This window comes from Plectrocnemia conspersa, unplaced genomic scaffold, assembly GCF_051122295.1.
Source record: "Plectrocnemia conspersa isolate PC_06_02 unplaced genomic scaffold, ASM5112229v1 ptg000010l, whole genome shotgun sequence".
In the NCBI taxonomy this organism is placed as follows: domain Eukaryota; kingdom Metazoa; phylum Arthropoda; class Insecta; order Trichoptera; family Polycentropodidae; genus Plectrocnemia; species Plectrocnemia conspersa.
Genome location: NW_028277174.1, coordinates 2,106,923 through 2,129,422, shown reverse-complemented (window position 1 = coordinate 2,129,422; position 22,500 = coordinate 2,106,923). Strand labels below are relative to the sequence as shown.

The 22,500-nt window shown below is 30.3% G+C and overlaps 1 protein-coding gene across 1 annotated transcript in view; it reads left to right on the top strand.

Annotated features, from left to right (window-relative positions):
• The window catches only part of LOC148230305 (neuroligin-4, X-linked-like), a 75,535-nt gene extending 63,410 nt beyond the window's left edge, over positions 1 to 12,125 (top strand). Inside the window, exons 4-12 of the mRNA XM_088195044.1 lie at positions 28 to 146; positions 214 to 366; positions 1,709 to 2,568; positions 3,456 to 3,735; positions 3,963 to 4,109; positions 4,400 to 4,601; positions 9,111 to 9,271; positions 9,339 to 9,442; positions 11,727 to 12,125. Of these exons, the coding sequence (XP_088051170.1) occupies positions 28 to 146; positions 214 to 366; positions 1,709 to 2,568; positions 3,456 to 3,735; positions 3,963 to 4,109; positions 4,400 to 4,601; positions 9,111 to 9,271; positions 9,339 to 9,442; positions 11,727 to 11,801 (2,101 nt within the window). The 3' untranslated portion in view covers positions 11,802 to 12,125. The remainder of the gene's footprint in view (positions 1 to 27; positions 147 to 213; positions 367 to 1,708; positions 2,569 to 3,455; positions 3,736 to 3,962; positions 4,110 to 4,399; positions 4,602 to 9,110; positions 9,272 to 9,338; positions 9,443 to 11,726) is intronic.
• Positions 12,126 to 22,500: the final 10,375 nt, after the last annotated feature.

Sequence of the window (22,500 nt, the reverse complement as noted above, 5' to 3'; positions counted from 1 at the left end):
ATATTGTATATTGTCTGTATTTCATAGGACTGCAGCGCTGACCAGAATGCCAAAAGGTCGATTCCAGCAATTGAAGAAAATCGTACCTCTTCTAACCAACCAAAGCGAGGATTGCCTGTATCTCAACATTTACGTGCCAGGAAGCGGTAATTATTGAAATATATTCGGGATTATACTGATGAGCGTTATTGTCAAACTTTGCGCAAATTTTAGGCAATCGTGGCGTCGAAGCGCCGTATGCGGTTTTAACTTGGATACACGGGGATTCGTACGAGTGGGGCTCTGGAAATCCCTACGATGGATCGGTTTTGGCAGCTCATGGCCATGTTATTGTTTTAACTCTTAATTTTAGATTAGGATTATTAGGTAAAGATTTTAATTCATATTTAGTTGCTGTATAAGTTATGTCACTTTTATCGAAATTTATGTACGTACGTATTGGGTTGACGCTAAATTTTTGACATTTTTTAAATGCGAACATTTTTTTTTTCTGAATTGATAAAATAACATTTGTCTTAAAACTATTCCATTGTATAACAGACATTTGTTTCCTACTTACTGCTTATTTTTAGCTAAGCTGGCGAGAGAGACATAACATTTTTTTTAAATGTCGGTCGAAAAAATCAAGTCAACTGTGACAAGTGTACGGAAAATATGCTACTAACATTCAACTGACATAAGGGTGGTTTAAAAACAATTGGTCCAAAGATTTTTTATAAGTGAATAAGTAACCTTTGAAACCTAATCGCGATAAGTTGATAGTTATTGGGCATTACGTTATTTTAAAATACAAGAAGATGCGAGTCAAAAAGTGTCAAAAACTGTTGTGAAACATTTACATCGCATAATCCTTGATTGAAGACCTTATTTGAAGTACAAAAAATGTAACAAAAAGCATTTTTTATAAAAGGATAAATCTAATTTTTTTTTTTGTACAAAAAAATATTTTATTCATTACATTTTTTATATAAAAATTAAATATTGTTAAGGATTCTAACCCTTTGGGGTGTGACTTCACAGCCAGTAAAACGCAATTGAAAACTAGTGAAAATATTGTTAGATTAAATTACATATATTGCGGCTACTATGATGGCGAGTATCGTTGTTTTCGAGCAGTGGTGGAGAAGCTGGCGCAGGGATAATGTCCGTGTAAGATCCTCAGGGGTCTTGAAGGTGGCAGTGACAGTGTGTAAAGGTCAGTTTCTCTTGCTGCGATAATCGTGTTGTCGATGGGGGAGCGTCTCTGCTAGACTCTATTATCGTTATTATTGTCTGATTATAAATTTTCATAAAAAAATAAAATAATTAGAACAGTGATGGCGAACCTTTTTGAGAAGTGGGTCAAATTTTGATCATTATTTTTTATAGATATAGCTCGTGAGTCACTTGGAAACGGGGAGAGGAGAATGGGTAAAAACTGCTGTTTTTAAATCCTTTTAAAATTTTTTTAAAATCCTCTAAAAAGTTTACGTTTTCTTGTACTTTTGCAAGCCTGAAGTGATTTCCACGCAGCACTCTTTGGCCTTTGGTCTTGTAACGCAACGACTATTCACGAAAAACAATTTTTGATTTTGCATATATTTATATTAAAATATAAAATCAAATCAATTAAAAAAAAGCATTTTTTCTAATAACAAGACAAGACTTATGCAGCAACTATATTTTGAATGCTTGAACTATTTTTTGTAAATATTTATATGATTCACAGGTTTTTTGAAAACGCGGTCTGGTAACCGTCCCAGCAGCACTGGTGGCAACTTAGCCTTGAAAGACATCATCTGCGCCCTACGATGGGCAAAGAATAACCTGCATTCTTTCGGCGGCGACCCCTCTAGGATGACCATCATCGGACACGGTGCTGGTGCTGCTTTAGCCAATCTAGTTTTACTTACGACTGAAGCTAAAGGTTTGGTCCATAGACTCGTGCTGCTCAGTGGAGCCTCCCTAAGTCCTTGGGCGATGGTTCACGATCCTGACGCTCAGAGAGCGGCCGTCGCCGAGCAGTTGGGTTGCAACATAGAGTTTGAAGCCAAGGGTGTGCCTATCGAAGACGACGACGTTACGCCGTGTCTTCGGAACAAGCCTTTGGAAGCATTGTTGGACGTGAGGATAGACGAAGCAAAGTTCATGCCTAGATGGGGTCCCTATCATCCCTTCGAAACGGACGCTATGGACCCTGTTCACGCCATGGAGGTTGCCAGTGATAGTTTTATAACAAGTAGTTTAATGTTGGGCATCGCCACGACTGAGAGTTATTACGACTTTAGTGCTAGTGACATACAATACGGATTTGAGGAAGACTATAGAAACAGAATTTTGAGGACTTTTATTAGAAACAGTTATGTGTATCATTTGAACGAGATTTACGCAGCTGTTAGGAATGAGTATACAGATTGGGATAAGCCTATACAACATCCTATAAATATTAGGGATTCGACCATGGAAGCTTTAAGCGATGGACACACAGCTGCTCCGTTGTTAAGGATAGCCCATTTGCATTCTAGAAGAGGTGCTACTACTTACTTGTATCACTTTGCCTATCAAACCAAAGAAGGAGATTATCCACAGGTTATAATAATGCTAATGTGTTATATATATATATAGATCCAAAGCTATCCGGTTCTGTTCTAATCTAATTAAGAAGATTCAGTAATCATTTTTGATCTGGTCGGTACATATTTAGGAAGTGTCATATTGCTCTGTTGCTCTCTCAACACAGCCACAACTATATTTTTCTGTAACATAATATATTTTTAGGCACATTTTACAACAATATTCTTCTACAAAAATATAGAAAAATATAAATAGATATTCATATATAAAAATAATGGTTCATGGAATCTATAATAATAGACTATTTACCTATTTTATTATTTAATCTTACTACATTTATATAAACAGTCTTTCGTCTTCATATTCTTTGTTATTGAGGTGATGGGTTAAAAAATTGGTAGGAAAGAAAATATTTATATTCTATTAGATCTCCCTCATGGCACAGATTTTGTTGCTGCAAAATATAGAGGCTAGAGATGAGACACAACTAAAAAGGTAAAGTTTACGTTTCATTACTGTGCTTTATTGCTACACGAATTCACTAATTATGCTTTGAAAATGTAGATGCATTTCCTTAAGATAGATTGGATAGAATAATAGGCGAAGAAAGTTCAAAAGAACACTCACTGTCTATCACGTGTCTAAGTTGTTTGGTGCTTTATTATATTTTTTTATTATTTTGATTAAAGAATATTTTATTAGGACTCAATAGAATAAATACGTAACTGTATCACTTTTGTGCTTGTCATTATATGCTTTATTTTAATATATAAAACATGTATCGTACCACATATCGTCGTCGCTCAACGACAAAAATATTATTATTAAATAGAGCCGGATGCTTTTGGATCTGTTTGTATATGTATTGTCAAAGAAGGTTTTAAGATTTTTTATTTATCCAGAGGTTAGGAAGCGTGCACGGGGAGCAAATTGCTTACGTGCTCGGCTTACCCTTAGTCGGTGGTCTTCCTTTTTTCCCGGCTAATTATTCTCGTCAAGATGCCACGGTAGCCGAGGCTCTCTTGTCATTAATAGTCACGTTTGCCAAAGTGGGTGATCCTAACGGTCGTCCTGGAGATCCTGCTCCGCCTCAGTACACCGACTACGGCAGAGAAAAGACCACGTTTAAAGGAGTTACGTGGCAGCCGTATGAGCCGGGCACGCAGAGATATTTATCTTTCGGTGAGTTTTATTTTTGCACTTCATGAATAATACATTGTGTGGCATTCGGTAATGGATGACGCGACCACTAAGGGAAAACGAGTAATGTCCGAGAGCCGTCAATCCGAGTCTCTCGCTCGTTTGTGTGATAATGAAGCAGATGCGATCTCGCAAACAGCTCCCTAACGAGATTGACGACTTGGGAATGATTCGACTAAATAGGGGGTGTGAATTTTTTCTTCTTTCAGGACTAAAGCCCAAGATGAAAAGTCACTATCGCGGTCATAAAATGGCTTTATGGCTCAACCTCATACCACAGCTACATCAGCCTGGCGCTTCGGACGTTTCGATGAGACACCACCACTTCAGGGAGAGGGATCCGCATTTTTATGCTGGTAATGCATGTTTGGCGTATGTCATAAATTCGATATCCTGAACTAGACTATAACTAATCTAAGGTGCATGATCTAGTAAGATAAAAAGTTTCATATTTAAATAAATAAAAATTGAACACAAATATATTTACGCTCTTTTAATATTATATGATTTATATAAATGTTTTAGGTAAAGATGCAAAAATATTAACTATAGAAATTTGCAGTGTATCTGCAATTTTTCAGGATTTCGAGCTATATATTATTATCATTTTCAATTTCTATTTTGCATATCTAGTGTAATTTCGCAGGTCCTGTTCGGCCAGAGTCGTTCACCCTGATTTACAGCAGGAACGAGAGGGTCGTTGGCAAAGTAACGCCGACCGAGTGCCAGCCAACAATGGACGAATTGGAGATCGACGAGGACGAAGACTCGTTAGAGCTGGAAACGACCCTTCCGGCGGAAAAAGAAGCCGATTTACTGCAAAAGTTGGCCGATAAACATTACTATAGGTAATACTCTAGCTTCTACTCTCTACTTTTTAAGACGGTTTGGTTCAAACGGTGCCAAATGCACTTTATTTATTACTTTCAATCTATTCGGCGTGAAAACCAATTACCACATACTTATTTATTCTCATCGAATTTCAATTTAATTAAGCTATATAAATGTTGAAAAAAACTTTAAGGTGCAGATCTGAAAAGAGTCTTGAAGTCAACTTTTTTGACTTAATGTCACCATATGTCAATTCTAGAGTCTTTATGTCTTTACGTATTTATTATCTGCGAAGCATATTTATTGACATTTATTTATCAAAACATGAATACACAGGGAATAAAAGAAACGCCTCAATTTCTTGGGTAAGCTTACATGACGCCTTTTGATCCAGCCCTCCCTTACATTAGGCACAGATCTGGGTTCACATACATCACGTTTGTTTTGATCGATAACGAATACGTCGGAAAACCCAATTGTATGCGTAGAACCCCATTTAGGCTCCCACTAAGCCTTTGGGATTCTGGCCGGGAGCCGGCCGTAATCTATTCTTTCGCCCTTCGAAACCGCTGGAAATTCATATCTTAATATTATACAAAAAGAAATATAGATATTTGGAAAAAGGGTTGACAAAGACAGGGACCTCCCACTGCGACTCTCGGACAGGAAAAATAACGCTGAGAGAAAGGAATCATTTGTTTTGGACGTTGTGTCAAAACGACTTCACGTGCCTACCCGAAATAAATACATATGTGAGTATGTATTACACATATATTATATACTGTCATAATATACCTTAGATAAATAAAAGAGCTATATTTCTATCAAAAAATAAAAGGCATTGATTTTTAGTAAATATTTTAAATTGGATCAACTTAATTGAAGATATCTGAAGTCTTAACATTTTAAAGCAAATGTAAATCTGAATTTTTTATTTTAAAGTTTTTAATAGTCAATAATACAAGGCTATCCTAAAAGATAATATCTGTCACATTTAAATTATAATTTACATAATTTATCTCTAGATAATTTTTATTTTTGAAAAATTATCTCTAGATTATTTGTATCAGTAAAAAATAAAATATAAGTTTAAGGCTTTTTTTACTGCATAAATAATATTAATTTTGCTCTTTTCTTACATTGCAAAAAATATTAATTTTATAAATACACATATCACAAGACCTTCTACATTTTGTATGCTTGGCCAGAAAAGGGTATTTAATAATTCCTGATTATTTATACTTTTGCCGTATACTGATGGATGTTAGCCCAGTGTGTTACAAGGTGAATCAGTACCAACTGGATGATTCAAGTAGACTTAAGAAGTATAAAAAAACAAGTTTATAGTATTACTCTAAGTCCATGAATATAGTTCATTATGAATTATTATGTATATTTTATTTTACAATTAATTTATGTCACTTTAATAGTGCTGATTTTTAGTAAAAGTGCATTTTAAAAAAAATATATTTAAGTCTGCTGTGGGGAACGGAACCCATGGGCCTTCAGTTACTAGACTAGGCCTTATTAATTACGCTATTCCGACCCCTAATCTAATATTTCAAACGCAAATACCTTAGTCTGATTTATATACTTGACCGATAATTAAAAGGTTGTAAAAAAATTAAAAATAGTATGTTTTAAAAATAGCTATTGTTAATTAAAATTGCAGTATTTATAGGTTAATTCATTATTAATTTAAATAAATATTAAAAAAATAAAATAATGTTTGAGCAAAGAAGATTCGATATTGTTGCTGGGACAAATATGTGTTTATTAGGAAATGAGTAGTGAAACCTTAATTGAAATAACAATAAATTACTTTACATGAGTCACAAATGTTTAAAGTGTAAATGTATATTAAAAAAATAAATATATTTTCAGAAGGTTTTTTATAACGTAATATAAAAAATAGCATAAGGAATGTTTATAAAAATATTAAATTGAGCTATAAAGAATTTTAACTTAATGCATAGTGTCCCTGCAAGGAAAAATAAATTGATTTTCTAATTTAAGTTTAACTATTTAAATAGGTTAATATATTTGGAGCAAAAATTTTTAACACATAAAAAATGCATTAAAAACACTTAAAATTTAACAATCTCGAAGTGTCCATTTTTGGTTTATTCGTAATGTTTTCTTAATCAGCTAGTGGGATATAATTTTTTTTTATGTTATTTTAATGTATTTTAGTATCAAATATATTCTTTGCAGTTAAGTATAGTAGACCTTAAAATATTTTTCAAAACAAATTAAAGCTTACCAGTCAAAATCCTTCACCAACTCACAAACTGGGAAATATTATTCAGCAACTTCCCAATTGCTAAGCCCCGGAAATGACTTCATTTCTAATAGATCCTTTAAAATCGTTTCACGGACTGCTATTAATTACTTTTTTATTATTATTAACTTGCCTCTTGTCTATTTTTATTTTCCAACCACATAAAAAGTTAGCTGACGTAAAAGTTGTTCTTAAATCGGGTAGCTTATAATTTACTGCAATTTGCGAAAAAATAACAATAAATTATTATTGCATATAGGCTCTTTTATTTTGCAACCAAGTTGTAAGTAATTGTTTATTAGCAAATAAATATAACAAGAATGTATATTCTTCTTATGCATTTTATTAAATTAAATAAAAAACATTACTAAATAAATTTAAAATCACATAAAAATGTATTTTAAAAAAATGGTAACATAAAACCATAGTATAAAAACTGCAAAACAAATAATAATATGATTTTTTTTAGATGTTTTTAATATTGACTAGCACGTGTAAGTCAGTGATTATTTGTTGTATCTGGAAGTAATTATTATATAATTATAGTTAAATAGTGATTATTATATGGATATAATTTCGATCGCTTATAACAGATAAGATTTTGCTAATCTTTTATATGATTATCGTAATAAATAATTAAAATAAAATCGAGTAAGCTTGTGCATTTTGATAGCTTAAGTCTGGTGTCTCATTACTTTCAAAGTGGTTATTGATTGTGTTGGCATTGTTTAAAAGCATTAGATTTCAAATAAATAAATGAATTTATTTTATTAGGAAATTAAAAATGTTGAAAAATCTAAAACACTCAATCGGTCCTGTATTATGTTGATGAAAAAATACATTAAAAATAATAAGCGTTATTTAGAGGCGCCTCGTTTCCCTCCGTCGATTTGTATGAATTTCCAGAGTGATTTTGCAATTCGTTTTGCTGTGTAATTGGGTGTTGTATTACTTTCCTCGTGGAATTGCGGTTTCAGTTTATTTCCAAGTACAAAAAAAGGCGACCATAAAAAAGTATATTGGAACAAGGGGCGTATCTTAAATTTCAATTATTTTCGTTCGTCACTGATTAATTTAGCGGCTATGTGATAAATGACATTGCTTGAAAAATATATTACTTTAAAGATGAAATTGAAAAAGAGACGTAAAAACAAATGGTATGTTTTATGTTAGCTTTTAGCAATACAAATATTCCTTAATATTTTTTAATTTCTTATCGTTTAAATATAATGATTGCTAATCACTATTCTTATATATCCTAAGACGATAATTAAGACTTTTATAAGATATTCGAACAATAAAGGTAAATTGTAAATAATATGCATATATGTAATATAAAAAAATCATAATGTTAGATATGTAAAAAAAATATTTAAATTATTTTTAAAGTAAGCTACATACATTTAATAGCAATATATAATTTTTTTTGTCGTTACTCAAAAGATTAAAGTCACTAAAGCATACTTAAGTAAAAACATATTTAATATAATTTGTTTTATTGGATAAAGATTTAAACCAATGGGTAGCCTATTATTTATTTTTCTTTGCCAGTACTTCATACGCAAAGAAATGCTTCAAAGGAATTATCTCAATCTTTGAAAATACCCAGAAACGATCGATACATTTATAAAATTTAATATAAATTGTTTTCAACGAATTTATAAATTATAATTTAGACTTGTTGGTATCGCATATTCTTAACACTTTATTGTCTCACATTTATGTAAGACATACGCCACATAGGCATGTGTGTTAATTAAGGGCTTTTAGCATACGAAAAATGACATTTTCAGTCTCTGTAAATATTCGACGAAGGAAATTTTACATCAGTAGCGAGAGAAAGAGAGCAAGAGAGCAAGACTCATTTAAAATATGAGTTTCATTCTGGCCGTATTCCTGAAACGTTGTTCGTGCTCTGAAGTTTAACTTTACAGCGTCATCAGAGCCGTGTGTTTGCTTTTCTCGAGTGTTTCCTTATTGACTGTTGGCAAAAGCAACGAATTCACTGTTGTTTTGATATTGCGCGAGATTCAGGTTGTCAGCAAACAGTCTGACTTATTTCAAGATAAAAGGATAAAAATTTATATCAAGTATATTTTATATTTATTTCTCTATCAAAATTAATTACAATACACCTACAAAAGCCTTGATTAATTTATAATATATATAAAATGAAGGTAAACAGAGCTGAGGCTCGTCAACCGTTACTAATCCGTTTAATCCAAAGTATATTTCCGTTATTTAGTTACACAGCGGCTTTAGGAGTAACAGTCGGAATTGGATGCTTTTTGCTGGTCCTCAACATGCTAATATTCGCCGGCATTTATTATCAGAGAGGAAGGAGGAGAGATATCCCGCCAAGGAGGAGAAATTCTGTAACCACTAACAATGGCAACAATGCAGACGGTAATCAAAAGCATTACGCTTAATAATATGTTTCGAAATACATAAGCTTACCATGTTGTTATTATAGATAACGGTATGGATAGGAACGTTACCTTGGAAATCACTCAAGTGCTACCAGATACTGTGGTTGAACCACCTCCGACCTACAGGCCAATTATTCAAGACAAACAGGTATTTAATTTAATATATTTCAGTGATTTTTTAAGAATTTTTTTTTTATTACCCCTACTATGATTTCGTATTATACAGCTAAATTAAAACTAGTATGACATTGATGTAAATATTTTAAAGTATATTATTTACTATTAATTTATAAAAAACATGTTGATAAAAACATCTTTAAAAAATAATTTATTGCATATGTACAATATTTTTTTACACTAATTATCAACATTTATTTTAAAAAAATATTTAAGTACTCGACACGAATGGTTCACATCTTTAAAAAATCTTGAAAAAATGAGTTGGATCTGACAGAGAGTGACTCCTGCACGAATTCAATAGTAATAGTAAACATTTAGTGCTTCCAACTGGTGTCACAGCAATAATCACCTGAGCGCAGATCGTGAAACTTCTCGTACGATTCATCTTTTGATATGTGCTAAGATAAGATTTCTCTTTATTTGTATATTCTATAGAAGTTAAACGTTTGTCTGTAGCAATAATTTTTTACGATTATTAAATTTCCATTTTTTCACATAAAAAATAAAACTGGTTTTATTTTTTTTACTTATTTTTATTTACATAAAAAATAAAACTGGTTTTATTTTTTAATTAAAAAAAAAAAAATTTGTAAATATTTTGTTGCAAAATAAAGGCTAGTAAAAAATGTAAAAGTCCAAATTTTATTGTAAAAAAAAAATAAAAAAAAAATGTGAAACGCTTAAGAATACAAGATTTAATTAAATTAAAATTATTATTAAAAAAAATATTTGCACAAAAATCGACATAAAAGAACAAAATATTTTTATATTAAAAAATAAAATATAAAGAAGAAAAATAACACTTATGTATGTTAAAAAAACAGTTTTTTAAATTTAATTCATCAACCTGAGTGAATTACGTGCCATCGGATCTGATATCAATAATCTGGAATTAATTAAGTATTACTATTTTTATTTATTTAGATAAATAAATATTGTATTGATGTTTGATAGTAAAATAATTAGTATGTATTGTAGCTTGAACATAATTTAACAAATGTATGGCTACGATTCGAAAATAAATATCTGCAGTTAAGTCATTGCAAATATATATTTACTGGTTAAATGATTATATGATATGTTAGGTTTTTTAGATCAGCAAGGTGCTAACTGCCAGAAAACGTTCTTTTTTTGCAGTCTTTTACTGCCCCTTAACCTCGGTGTAGCTCCACGTTTTACAATTGTACCGCCCTATATCCATATATAAATATTGCATTTTATGAGTATAGGAATTTTTATCACCCGTAATTCACTTCCAGCAATTTACCGCCGCGGCAATTGATCACATAAACAAAAGCTTACAAATGATCGCTAGCATATTTTATCGCCAGTCCTTTTTAAATAATAAATAATCTATCTACTTATGATTCCCATTGGATTTCTAAAAGCGCGTAAGTTCTCTTATAAATCCGCTGATCTGCACGAATAATTTTGCGACAATTTCATACTTTGATTAGGGAAAAAATTTGCAATGTATACTGGCTTTATTTTACATTTTTTTTAATACTGATTTATCGTATGGCAAAGTAGTCTCGATAATGATGGATTCGTTCACAATAATATTTTTCTAATCTGAATGTATTTTAACCACGAATTTGGTCCTTAATCTGTTTATTTATTTTTTATTAACACTACATCTTTTTGTGCGAAAGAAAATAAAATAACGTGTTAAATAAAAGGTTGAGATCAAGTTTGTACCTCTCTTGGGCAACACAGAGAAAATTATGACGAGGAGCTCTCAATATGACGCTAATAGGAATATCGAGTCGAGAAGAGAAACTTTACGGGGCTTTTCTCGCCCCAGCAACGTCGGTAACGAATAAACGGTTAAACTTTCGGCTCTCGTGATAAATTGCGTATATTGAAGTTTGGTTACGTGCATTAAAGTTTTCATCACAACACCATACGATGGAACTCCTCGTTAGCCAACTGCGCAGACTAACTCCCTCCTCTCCACGACAAATATCACTATTTCAATCTTCGAGAATTAATTACGTGACCGATGGCAAATTTCTGGATTTCTCTCTCTATATTATGCACAAAAGAAAGATAGATAACTTGAATAATATATTATTTAATTTATAGACCAAAATATGTCACTTATTAGACAATTATTTTTTATCTGATATTATAATAAAATATTTTATTCATTTTTGGTTTCTGACAAAATAACCATGTCATCTGCATATCCAATATTATGCATTTTTCATCTTCTTCACTACTTAAAAAAATTTAACTAATATGTGTTTTAGCAGGGGCCTGGATGTCACGACTCGCTTCAAAAACCAGCGAAGAAGAGAGTGCAGATTCAAGAAATATCCGTGTGATATGTGTGAATAATGTGATATTAATAAAAAATATATGTATGTAATAAATAATAAATAATAAATATACCCCAATGATACATATTAAACTTATATCTTGTTATAGATACTTAATAAAATATTGAAAATGCCGGAAATTAATCACTTTAAAAAAGATGGATTACTTTCCGGTGACATTAATATACAATACATAATAATATAATCAAATATCTTCAATAATATTGTACTGAACGTATTGAGCTATTATTCTTTTCTATGAAAATAATATTACTGAAAAACATATAAATTTGTTGTTTAAAACAATAAAAACGATTTTATAAACATAAACACCATATATCCTTTTTATTCATCCAGCGAAAGTCCTATATTAAATTATATTTAAGTGCGCACTTTAGGAATATATATTATATCATTGCCTGAATTCCTCTATGTTATGATATGTTCATATATGTATGTATATCATATACATATGAGTATATCAAATAACTTGGGAGTATTGATAATGTGATATTGAAATATCGATTTCAATAACGTGTCTTGAAATTTTTTATTAGAAAAAACCTTACGCTTATTAATAATAATATATTTTATATAAAATTTTAGCACAGCTTTAAAAAATAAATTGTTCTTTATCATAATCTCAATAATGAGTATCATATCTAAAAAATTAATATTGCATAGGCTATTTTACAATTTTTTCGAAAATAAGAATCTAAATTTTAGAGCCGAAGAAATACTTATTATTAAATATGTGTCTGTCCTTAAATAAACAAATAACGAAAGTAATTGTCTCCTTTAAGATCGTCTTCATCATATAAACTACACTTAAAGCATCCAATACCCGCCCAAATTCATCACCCGGTTTTAGGGATTTTTTATAAAGGAACCGGGTACCCGGTTTGGTTCCGGGTAATTTTCGTCAACTATTAAATACTGACCCGGAGTTCAAATTAACGAATAATATATATCTTGGACTTTATTTTGAATTATTTTGAATTTTAATCATAATTCATTTTACCTTTTTGATACCCCGCTTATCACTACCTACTCTGTATATAGCTGTGATTTTAACGTACTTCTTTAAAAAAACATATATCGTTGACTGGAAGGGCTTAACTAATCTCTAATTTGGTTTTACAATAAATAAAAAAAGTCGGAGAATTTTGCTTTCTGAAGACCGTGTGACAACAGATGTTGAATTTAAAAATATTAAACATTATATTGAAATAAAAAGAACTGGGTACTTGTTAAAATTATCTGGTCCTCGGTTCCTTTAAAAACACTCAGGTACCCGGGGCTCTACCTGGTTTGGAAGCCCTAACTACACTCAATATTTTTTAAAGAAAAACTAAAGCGATAAATATAATTTGATCCCTAAAGAATATATTTTTTAACAAGTCGCAGACTTGAAAATCTTAACATACAAATTTAGAGTAGGTTAACTTTACAATGTCAATATAATACAAAAGTATTAAACAATTTTTTTTATTATATACGTTTAATACAATTATGAAGATGTAGTCATTATGGCTAACCATCTTAAATCGCAAATTATTTGTGGAATCGAATTTGATGGTAGTTTGTATTTTATTTTGCATCGATCTCTGTAATGATTGCAAAAAAGTATCTTCTTAGTGAACTTATCTACAGGAACTGGTAAAACCAGTGAAAATGCCCTTACGATTACGATTAAATTAGTAGCGTGTAAATAAAATGATTTGTGTTATTGTGGTAAAAAATATAAGAGTTGTTCGTCAGATTTTTTTCTGTTGTTTTAGTTGCTTTATAAAATTTGCGGTAAACTGTGTTTTGCGTTTCTTTTTTAATATATCATATTAATTTAATGAAAAAAAAAACAGTTAGAAAAACCTTAATATTCGATTAAACCTGACGTGCTTTTTTTAGTCTTGATTTTTTGGGCACTTTCATTCAAATGATTGGACTTTTGTTTAAATTTATTACAAAATAAATTTCTACTCTTAATATGTTTCTACTCTTATTTACGACAACAAATAGATTTAAATAAATAAACATTCCAAACATTATTAGATTAAATATTCGATTTGCCAAACAAGTGTATTTGTAACGCCAACATATGTAGGTTTGGGTGCATACGATATTGTTTTCTAAAAGATCCATAAACAAAGACCAGTCGTTGTCTTTACAAATATTTATATAATGACAAGTGGCAAAAAGTGCCCCATAACAGCGTTGGCAAATCTTTAGCTGCTCAAATTATGATATTACTTAACCCTTTGAGCGATATTGCCGTATATGTATGGCGATCGATCATTCACTGTTTTGAGGTAGCCCAGATAGTTCTACATTTACATATATAACTAAAAAAATACAAAATAAAAAACATTATTTTTATAGAAAATAATATAAGTAAAATAAAGAGTACAAAATAAATGAGCCTAACAAAAAATATTTTATATTAATTTTATAGAAAATATTGAGAGCCTCTGAATTGCTATAAAAAAATTCACAAAAAGCGAATATTATATTAAAAAAATGTAAAATAAATAAGTAAAATTTAAAAATAGAAAAGCGTTAAAATAAAAAATAAATCTGAGCAATATAACGTTTAAAATCATTGATTTTTTTCAATAATTTACTATAAATGCAATATAAAATTATAATAAATAAATAACAATAAAAATCATTATGAAACAAATACGAAAAATTAACTCACTCCCAGGTGTATACTAGGTGTATACTAGGTATATTTAATTCACTACTCATAATAAGAAAATTAACATATTATAATAATAATATGTTTCTACTCCCAAATCGTCGCACGAGTTTAAATTTCTAAAGTTAAAAAAACATTATTTTAAAAAGTGTATATAGGTGAATACATAGAGTACATCACATAATTTTATCAACGCTTTCAATAGACACTTTAGATTTGAAATACACGAGAGTTCATCATAAGTTACGCCGAGCATCGACCGCGGCTAAGAAAAACGAGGAAGCAGCTGCTTTCTATTTAACGCAAATTCTGGTCCAGCCACATGTCTAAGAAACATATTTTAAACCAATATTCTTAAGCAATTAATTTTGAAAAAAGCAGAAAGACAAAGATTTTACTGTAAAGAAAATACGCAAATTTATAATATAAATAATTTTTCCTTTTATATAAGTAAATTCGTGACCACAAATTTAGCACCATTTCATAATAACTATTACACGTTGACAGCAAAAATATTTAAATTTGAACTTGCGATGTGAAATTTATCAGTTAAGGGAACCAATAAAATTAATTTGTTATGATTAACTTCAATTCTGTATAAGCTGGATCTAAATGGTCCGTGCCTAGAGCTATTTTTTTTTGACTAGCAGCAAAGCACACATCGGTTTAAGATCCAGTGGTGGTATAACTGTAATCATGTAAATTAAAATCTTATTAAAGTACCTACTTATTTGAAAAAGTTGTGTTTAATTTAAGCGTTTAGATTAAAAAGGTAAGTATTTGTAAAAATACAATCACAATAGTAAGCTTATAGTACAAAATTTTAACAAAAAGTTTATTTTTTTGATAAAAATAAATACATTTTATAAATTGTAACTGGTAGCAAGTTTAGTCAGAGTCGAGGAGGAATGCTGCGTTCGGAATATAAATGTTTCAGACGTGTTCTCTCGTTGGTACATGGTGTTTAAAAAAATAGTTCAAAATTTTAACCGTCATGTCTGCGCTGCTGAAATTTTCAATTCTGCTACCGTGCCTCATCTGCAGACGTAAAAATAACAAAATATATGTATTTTACATTTGCCGTTGTAAATCAAAAACTAAAGCATTAATGAAATGAATTGTTATTTTAAAGACTGGTTCGTGAAATATAAGTTTTACTTACATTACACAGTTGAGATTTTAAGTATATTTGAAAAAACAATGTTTAATGAATTGTTTACTAGTTTAGCTGTAGCGATAAAAATATAAGCAAACTATGTTAAAGAAACCATGCTTTATATGCTCATATATTTGTGTTGAAGTGTATTTTTCTTTTATCAAATTTTGATTCGCAATTTCACGGATCGATGATTTATTCACATTTATAAATGTCACAGACTTCCTTTTATTAATAAAGACATATTTATTTTGGTAAATGATTAAATTTTATATATATTTGTATGCTTATAAATTTACTTGTCATATTCAATAAGCTTTGCACATTAAAGCAATAATAATTGTTAGTCAAATATAATAATGCTACGCATAGCAACGCTATAGCAACGCAAGAGCGTGTTAAAAAAACAAAAGCAATATTAAATAAAGTTTACATCATTGAGAATCATATTCAAATGTTCCTAAAATAATCTCGCTTGGATATTTTGATATCATGAACCTATGTTTATTATAAATGAATCTATATAATATACTCTGCGTCAACCTACTTTGTAACACATGGTCATTTCAAGCTTCAGCAAGTTCTCATAACCGTTTAAACAACATCAGCTCGCTATAACCGCTGTATTGTATACTTAGTAAGTGACAATTTGATGTTTCTCGGATAGTAGAACGATTTTTATGGACGTCGTAACGAGATCTCAAGGTAAGTGCATCGCGACATAAGCTCCGTGACTCTGGCACTCAAAGGGTTAACGAGACATCGTTTAAAAATTTAATGCGAAAACGTCTATTACCGTGAAAATGGTAAATCTGGTTCTGTAAAAAATTACAAAAAACAAAAATTAATATAATATCTATACACTTAAAGCTTTTAGCACAGTATGAGTTATTTTATAATAAAAAAAATATTTAGATTAATATAAAAATATATTAATTTTTAAAATCAGAAAAATTCAATATTTATTACATTACATTAAAGTAACATAACTTTTTTAGAATTAAAATTTGTTTTGGAAAGGTAAACAAATAAAAAGCTGACTGATAAAATAATGTGATCATAACATAGCATCATAGCAGCAATACAAAAATAACATTAAAGCACATCTTTAAAAATTGTATATGCAAAAATCTAAAAAATCCCATTACATAAAAAAACAATGGTTGAATTTTTTTTCTTCAATAAATGTAAGCGTACATTATTTATTAGCACCGGCACATACAACGGGGGCGTGAGTATAAGTATTTCGTGCGATTAAACAGTGTTATTTACAGTAATCTCCCTTAATGACAATCAAAAGTTTGCGTAATGATTGTAAGTTTAGACATTTTTAAAAAAATTTTTAATATTATTTTTTTATGACGACATTTTGTCAAAGTACTTTTGTTCGATTGTTGCTTTCTACTAAGAATTTACATTATGTCTTAAAAATGTTTAATATTTAAAGTACTTTTAAATGCCCCTCATACTAGATAGTGTGCATATATATACATACACTTATATATATATTTTTGTTGCATAAAAATTATCGGAACAAAATGCTCGACAAAAGGAATGTCCCGCCACAAAGGGCACAAACACGTATATCACGCTGCGGGACAATAATAAAATTTTCCATTTGTCTCTCTGCATGAAAGAGTTGTCTATCCCTGTCTCTATTTTGCGCTCGTACACGTACAGGATGATCAAAAAATACAATGCGCGGAACAGGTGCAATTTGCTCTAGTGGTATTTTAACTACACCTGTTAGCAGTGCACGCAATAAAAGTAGTGTTGTGCGTTTTTTTTGTGTTTTGATCTGTTATTTTTCGCAGCATGGAAAAAAGTTGACGCTTTCTTGTGACGATATAAAATTTACGTCGGTGATAAACCGTCGGTTTACGAGTTATTTACGTTGCGCACGTTTTTGCGCAGAGAAGAATTATTACAAAATATATATTTTTATGTGGGTTGTAATAAAATTGCAATACTATGATTCAAATGAATTTACTAAAAAATACATCAGCGTGTATTTTGAGATTCGAATAATTATTATTAACACAAACTTAAATTTATGACAATGTGAATCTTTCAATATCACTAATGAACTTCGTATTGTAAAAGTATAATTAAATGTAAACAATAATTCAACGTTAATTAAACCTTTAAATGCAGAAGTTAACCAAATACGGTAAAGTACCATAGAGAGTCATGATTGCGTCCCATGTTCTTTAACGTTGCAGCCAGAACGTCAACAATGATTTTTATAGATACAATAATATATTTCGGATTTTACGGTTTTTACAGTACACGTTTAGTTTAAGCCACCGCACTGCCAGAGATGCGCATTTGAGTGATTAAAACCCCATAAGCAGTTACGCCCAGAGGGCCTCCACCACCAAAGACTGAGCAGATTTATACTTTTTTTAAATACATTTTTAAAACCTTTTACCTCGAGTTAGTTACTAAAAAGCTTCAAGAATAAATCATCACAACAATTTAAAAAATAATAATGTACAAATTCAACCACTAATTATTAAATAAATAAATACTACTAAATATTATTATTCAAAATTTTTTTTTAAACTAAAACTTTATTGAATAAAATCACAACCATTATGCACCCTACATCGGCACACGTTAACCCGTGAAAACCGATTGCAAAAAATCAATTGAGGTATTGGGCCAGTGCCAACATGTGGAGACTCAATCAAAGTCTGGCAACACCCCTAGTTGCGGTGTGGCAACACCCCCTGTCCGTCGACTGGGCACGTCTCATACTTTATTCAAGACGACAAGTGAGCACAAGAACCCCCGTCAATGGCTTGGCCGGACGAGAGCTTTTCAATAAAGCTCACTTCGGGCCCGATAGCCACAGCGCGAATAAAAAAAAGACAACACCACAATGGCACGTATTCAGTGTCGTGTGAGCCACTGTGACATTGTGTCGGATTTTTGCGAGCGAGCCTTGTATATATTGAGGTGTTTTTATTGTCGAAAAGAAAGAGAAAAACGTCACAAAGTGGCGATTATGTATCGATAGGTACACTCATAATTTATTAATGTCTTAGAAAAAAGGTTGGAATTACAGGGTATTATAGGATTAGATACATAACGAAAGGCGTATTAAATAAAAATAATACAATATTATTTTAAATAACCTAAAGCTATTTATGTTAGATGTTGCAGATAGCTAATATGATATTAATTAAAATATTAGATAAGTGAAATATTTCATGTCAGTTTTGGCAGTAATTAAAAAAAGAGATAAAATTATATAAATACACATAGTTGGAATTATCAAATAATTTAGTAAAGGAGTGTTTTCAAATCTAAAATGAAGCTTTAGGGTGCTTTCTTAAGATATTTATACTGAATTCTTTATTATATAAAATCTTTTTATTGTTTTTTTTGTAAGGAAGGATTAAATTACTTCACATAAAAATTGTATTAACATTTTACTACTGCTAATAAAAAAAGTATATTAGACGAAACGGGTCATATAATTTATAGATACATTTTTACATTTTGCATAAACTATGCTACGGAAATTTTGTATATTGAATAACATGAATTTTCCAACGTTGATATTATGCAACCTTAAATTTTCCAAAACATTGTAGCATTAAAATTGACGTTGCACGATACCGAGTGACATGCAACTGTACATGTCAAAGGTCTAACATCAAAAAGGCGTTTTTACTTCACTTCTTGCACAGCGATCGCCGCTGAAAAGTAGAATAGTTGAAGAAAGCACTCTGGAAAGAAAATTGAAACGGTTTTTCCGGAAAATCGAGTTACGCCGAGGCAATATGTCTCGAAGCTTTTCTGAAACGTATCGCGGTGTGATGCCATCGCGAAAATTCGCATTATGATTATATGTATATATATATATATATATATATTACATACTCGGTGTATGATGGAAAATTGTTTCGACTACGATGTAAACTTTCGGAAATGCTTCGCGCAAACACGCCGTGGAAAATGGATACACAATGGTTTTATAGGTATGAGGATGTGTTGTGTGAAAATAGGTAATCTGGCGTATCCATAACGGAGATGTGTGATGAATTAAGCGATTATGAAATTGAATTTCAGATTTGCTGCCTAGTTTGTTAATAGAGCGATTTAGGGTTAAGTAGAGTGTGCATTATCAGTCAGATGAAAATAGTTTATGTAGATTAGTTTGTATAGTGCAAGATAATATCGCAATTATTTTTATCAATGAGGATATTTCATACCGGTATTTTTGTTACACAACTTATTTCTTATCATAAGATCAGTATTGTGTAAATTGTGTTACGCTACATTTGAATTATTATGAAGGAGAGCGTCACGAATAATTTATGTATGATAGTTACACGTGAAGCTTTTAGTGGGTGTGCCCGTAGACTCTATGTGTCATTGGAACAAGGTGACTCTAGATTACGGTCGTAGAGCTGGGCCAGGTAAAACGAAGAGAGAAGCGGCGGTTTTTGCGATCTTCGATGGTCTAAGATTTAGTTAGCCTTTTTAGAGTCAGAGTTTGTACAAACTTAACGGGTCTAAGTTTCTGAGCTTTTGAAGTTCAGATGTCATGATGTCAGAGAAAATCTGTTAGACACTAAAGAAAAGATGGCAATTACAAATTTACTTTGTTATAAATTTTAATTATTTCTCAAAGCATTTGCGATGAATATTTTATTTTTTTCTGATTCATAGCGGATATTAAACCATAATTTGCAAAAAAGTTTTCTCATGTTGGTGTCCCATTTTACTCAAGAATATTTTTGTCTTAATTTGAAAAAAAATTGTTAAAAGCGTTTTTGATTATTTTTAGACCTTTTAATTTAATCCCTCTATTGGCTGTTTCCAATTGTTAAGTGAAAGGATGGTTTATTTGATTTATAAATATTATCATATTATTAGTAAAATATATAACACTAATAATATGGAAATATATATGAAGCTGCAACTGAAAGGTTCTTACAGATTAGAGAATAATATTGCAAATATCATAGAGTGCCTAATAATGGCTTTAACTAAATAGTATACAATAAAACTCTATTAAACACATATAGCAAACGTTGATCAGCTTTAAAACTAGTTATAGAAATACTTTTTTCTGATTATTTCAACAAATGTTAAATGAACAATTATTAAAAAGTGTATTAATATAATATTGTTAAAATTGTTTTTTGTTAATTTTTTTTTAGGAAATCTCTTTCATTAATTATTTAGTTAATGGTTAATGAATTTTCTAAGCAATGACATTAAGTGGAATCAAAAAGTTATTAAGTGACCCTATTGAAAAATAAATAAAAAACTCTCCAAATTCTTGATCTCTTTATCTTTACTTTCTAGATATAACATACATACTTTCCTATTAAATGTCAAGCTAACCTCTTAGTATATAAAATATATAAGATTTACGTGTCATAACATAAGATACATGGTATTGATATTTTACTCTGGTTCAACATTAGGTGTTTCCCTTTAAATACCTACATGTAACATACGACGGCTCTGTGTATTTATAGCATGTACATAAATACAAACATATATGCATACATACTGTGAACATTATATAATACTTTATACGACGTCGTATATTTTATCCTCCGCCACAAAAATTCATTTTTTTTCACAAGACCCGCAGTCACGTAAATTTTCCTCGGGAAGATGTCAAAGGCATCCCATTTGATGCATCTGGTCTTCCCGGGTCCTTTTTTTTATTTCGTAGGAAGCCGAGTGCCGAAGGTTTAATGGAGTGAAAATGCGTTGACGTTTTTATGTACGGGAAGGAAAAAATAAAAACGACAATCGTCTTCATTATTTATGGACTGGAGGGAATAATAATTTCCTCGGACGTTCCGATCGAAATATCTTACCCCGATGTGTTCCAGTTTGGTGTTTGTTGAATGCAATTACTTATGTCAGATGCAGTTTCCATTCTGGAGCAGGCGGAAACGCTCGGGACTGCCTTTTGATGTCGATTTGAACTAATTTAAATGCTCGTTGCTTAGCGCAAACTTAAAACGATGGCTGTGATAATATAAGTTAACGTCGAACTATTGTGGAACTAAATTAAATTAATGGCTGGAATAGTAGTAAATAAAAGGCATATAGTATTTTAATATTTAGTGTAAATAAAAATATAATTATTCCTGATAGTAAAAATATGTACATGGAAAGCATTATTATTTTGTTTATTGATAACAATTTTTACTCTCAAAGAATACATTAATAATATTTCATAAAAATAATGGGCAATTAATAATTATTTTTATATCTGTTCTCAGAGTAGTAAAATATCGTTAATAAAATATCGTTAATAACATTTTAGTTTATTATTAAAGTTTAGTGAAAAAAAATTGCGTAAAAATTAAAAATCATTGGTCACGTCTAAATGTAAACGTAAACAAAAAAAAAGCAACAATAAATCGCATTTTTTCTTGCATAAATATAATATAAAATAAATTTTTTTTTATTAATTAGGTTTATAAAGTATTAAGAATCAATTATTTATTAGGGGTTTTGCTTAAAATTGCAGGCCGCAGATATTTCTCAAGGTTCATTTGTAATTAATGTTTAGTTTTAATGTCAACTAAATTTGAAAAGCCGGTTCTTACATAAGTAGATCGATGAAAGACTGAGAGAGTTTGAGGTATGCGTCGCGTCGCTTGGCACGCCATCTGACGGCAATGGGGTCTTCTGTTCCTCTTTGCTGCCGTTACAAAAATAGATAAGTATATATTTTAATATTTAAATTTTATTTCGCTATTTAACTAGAATTTGATTATAATTGAATAAGATATTTTAATTTATTAAATGATTCTCATTTCCAATTTAATTATAATATAATCGTTATGGACCAAAAGCTATTAGAA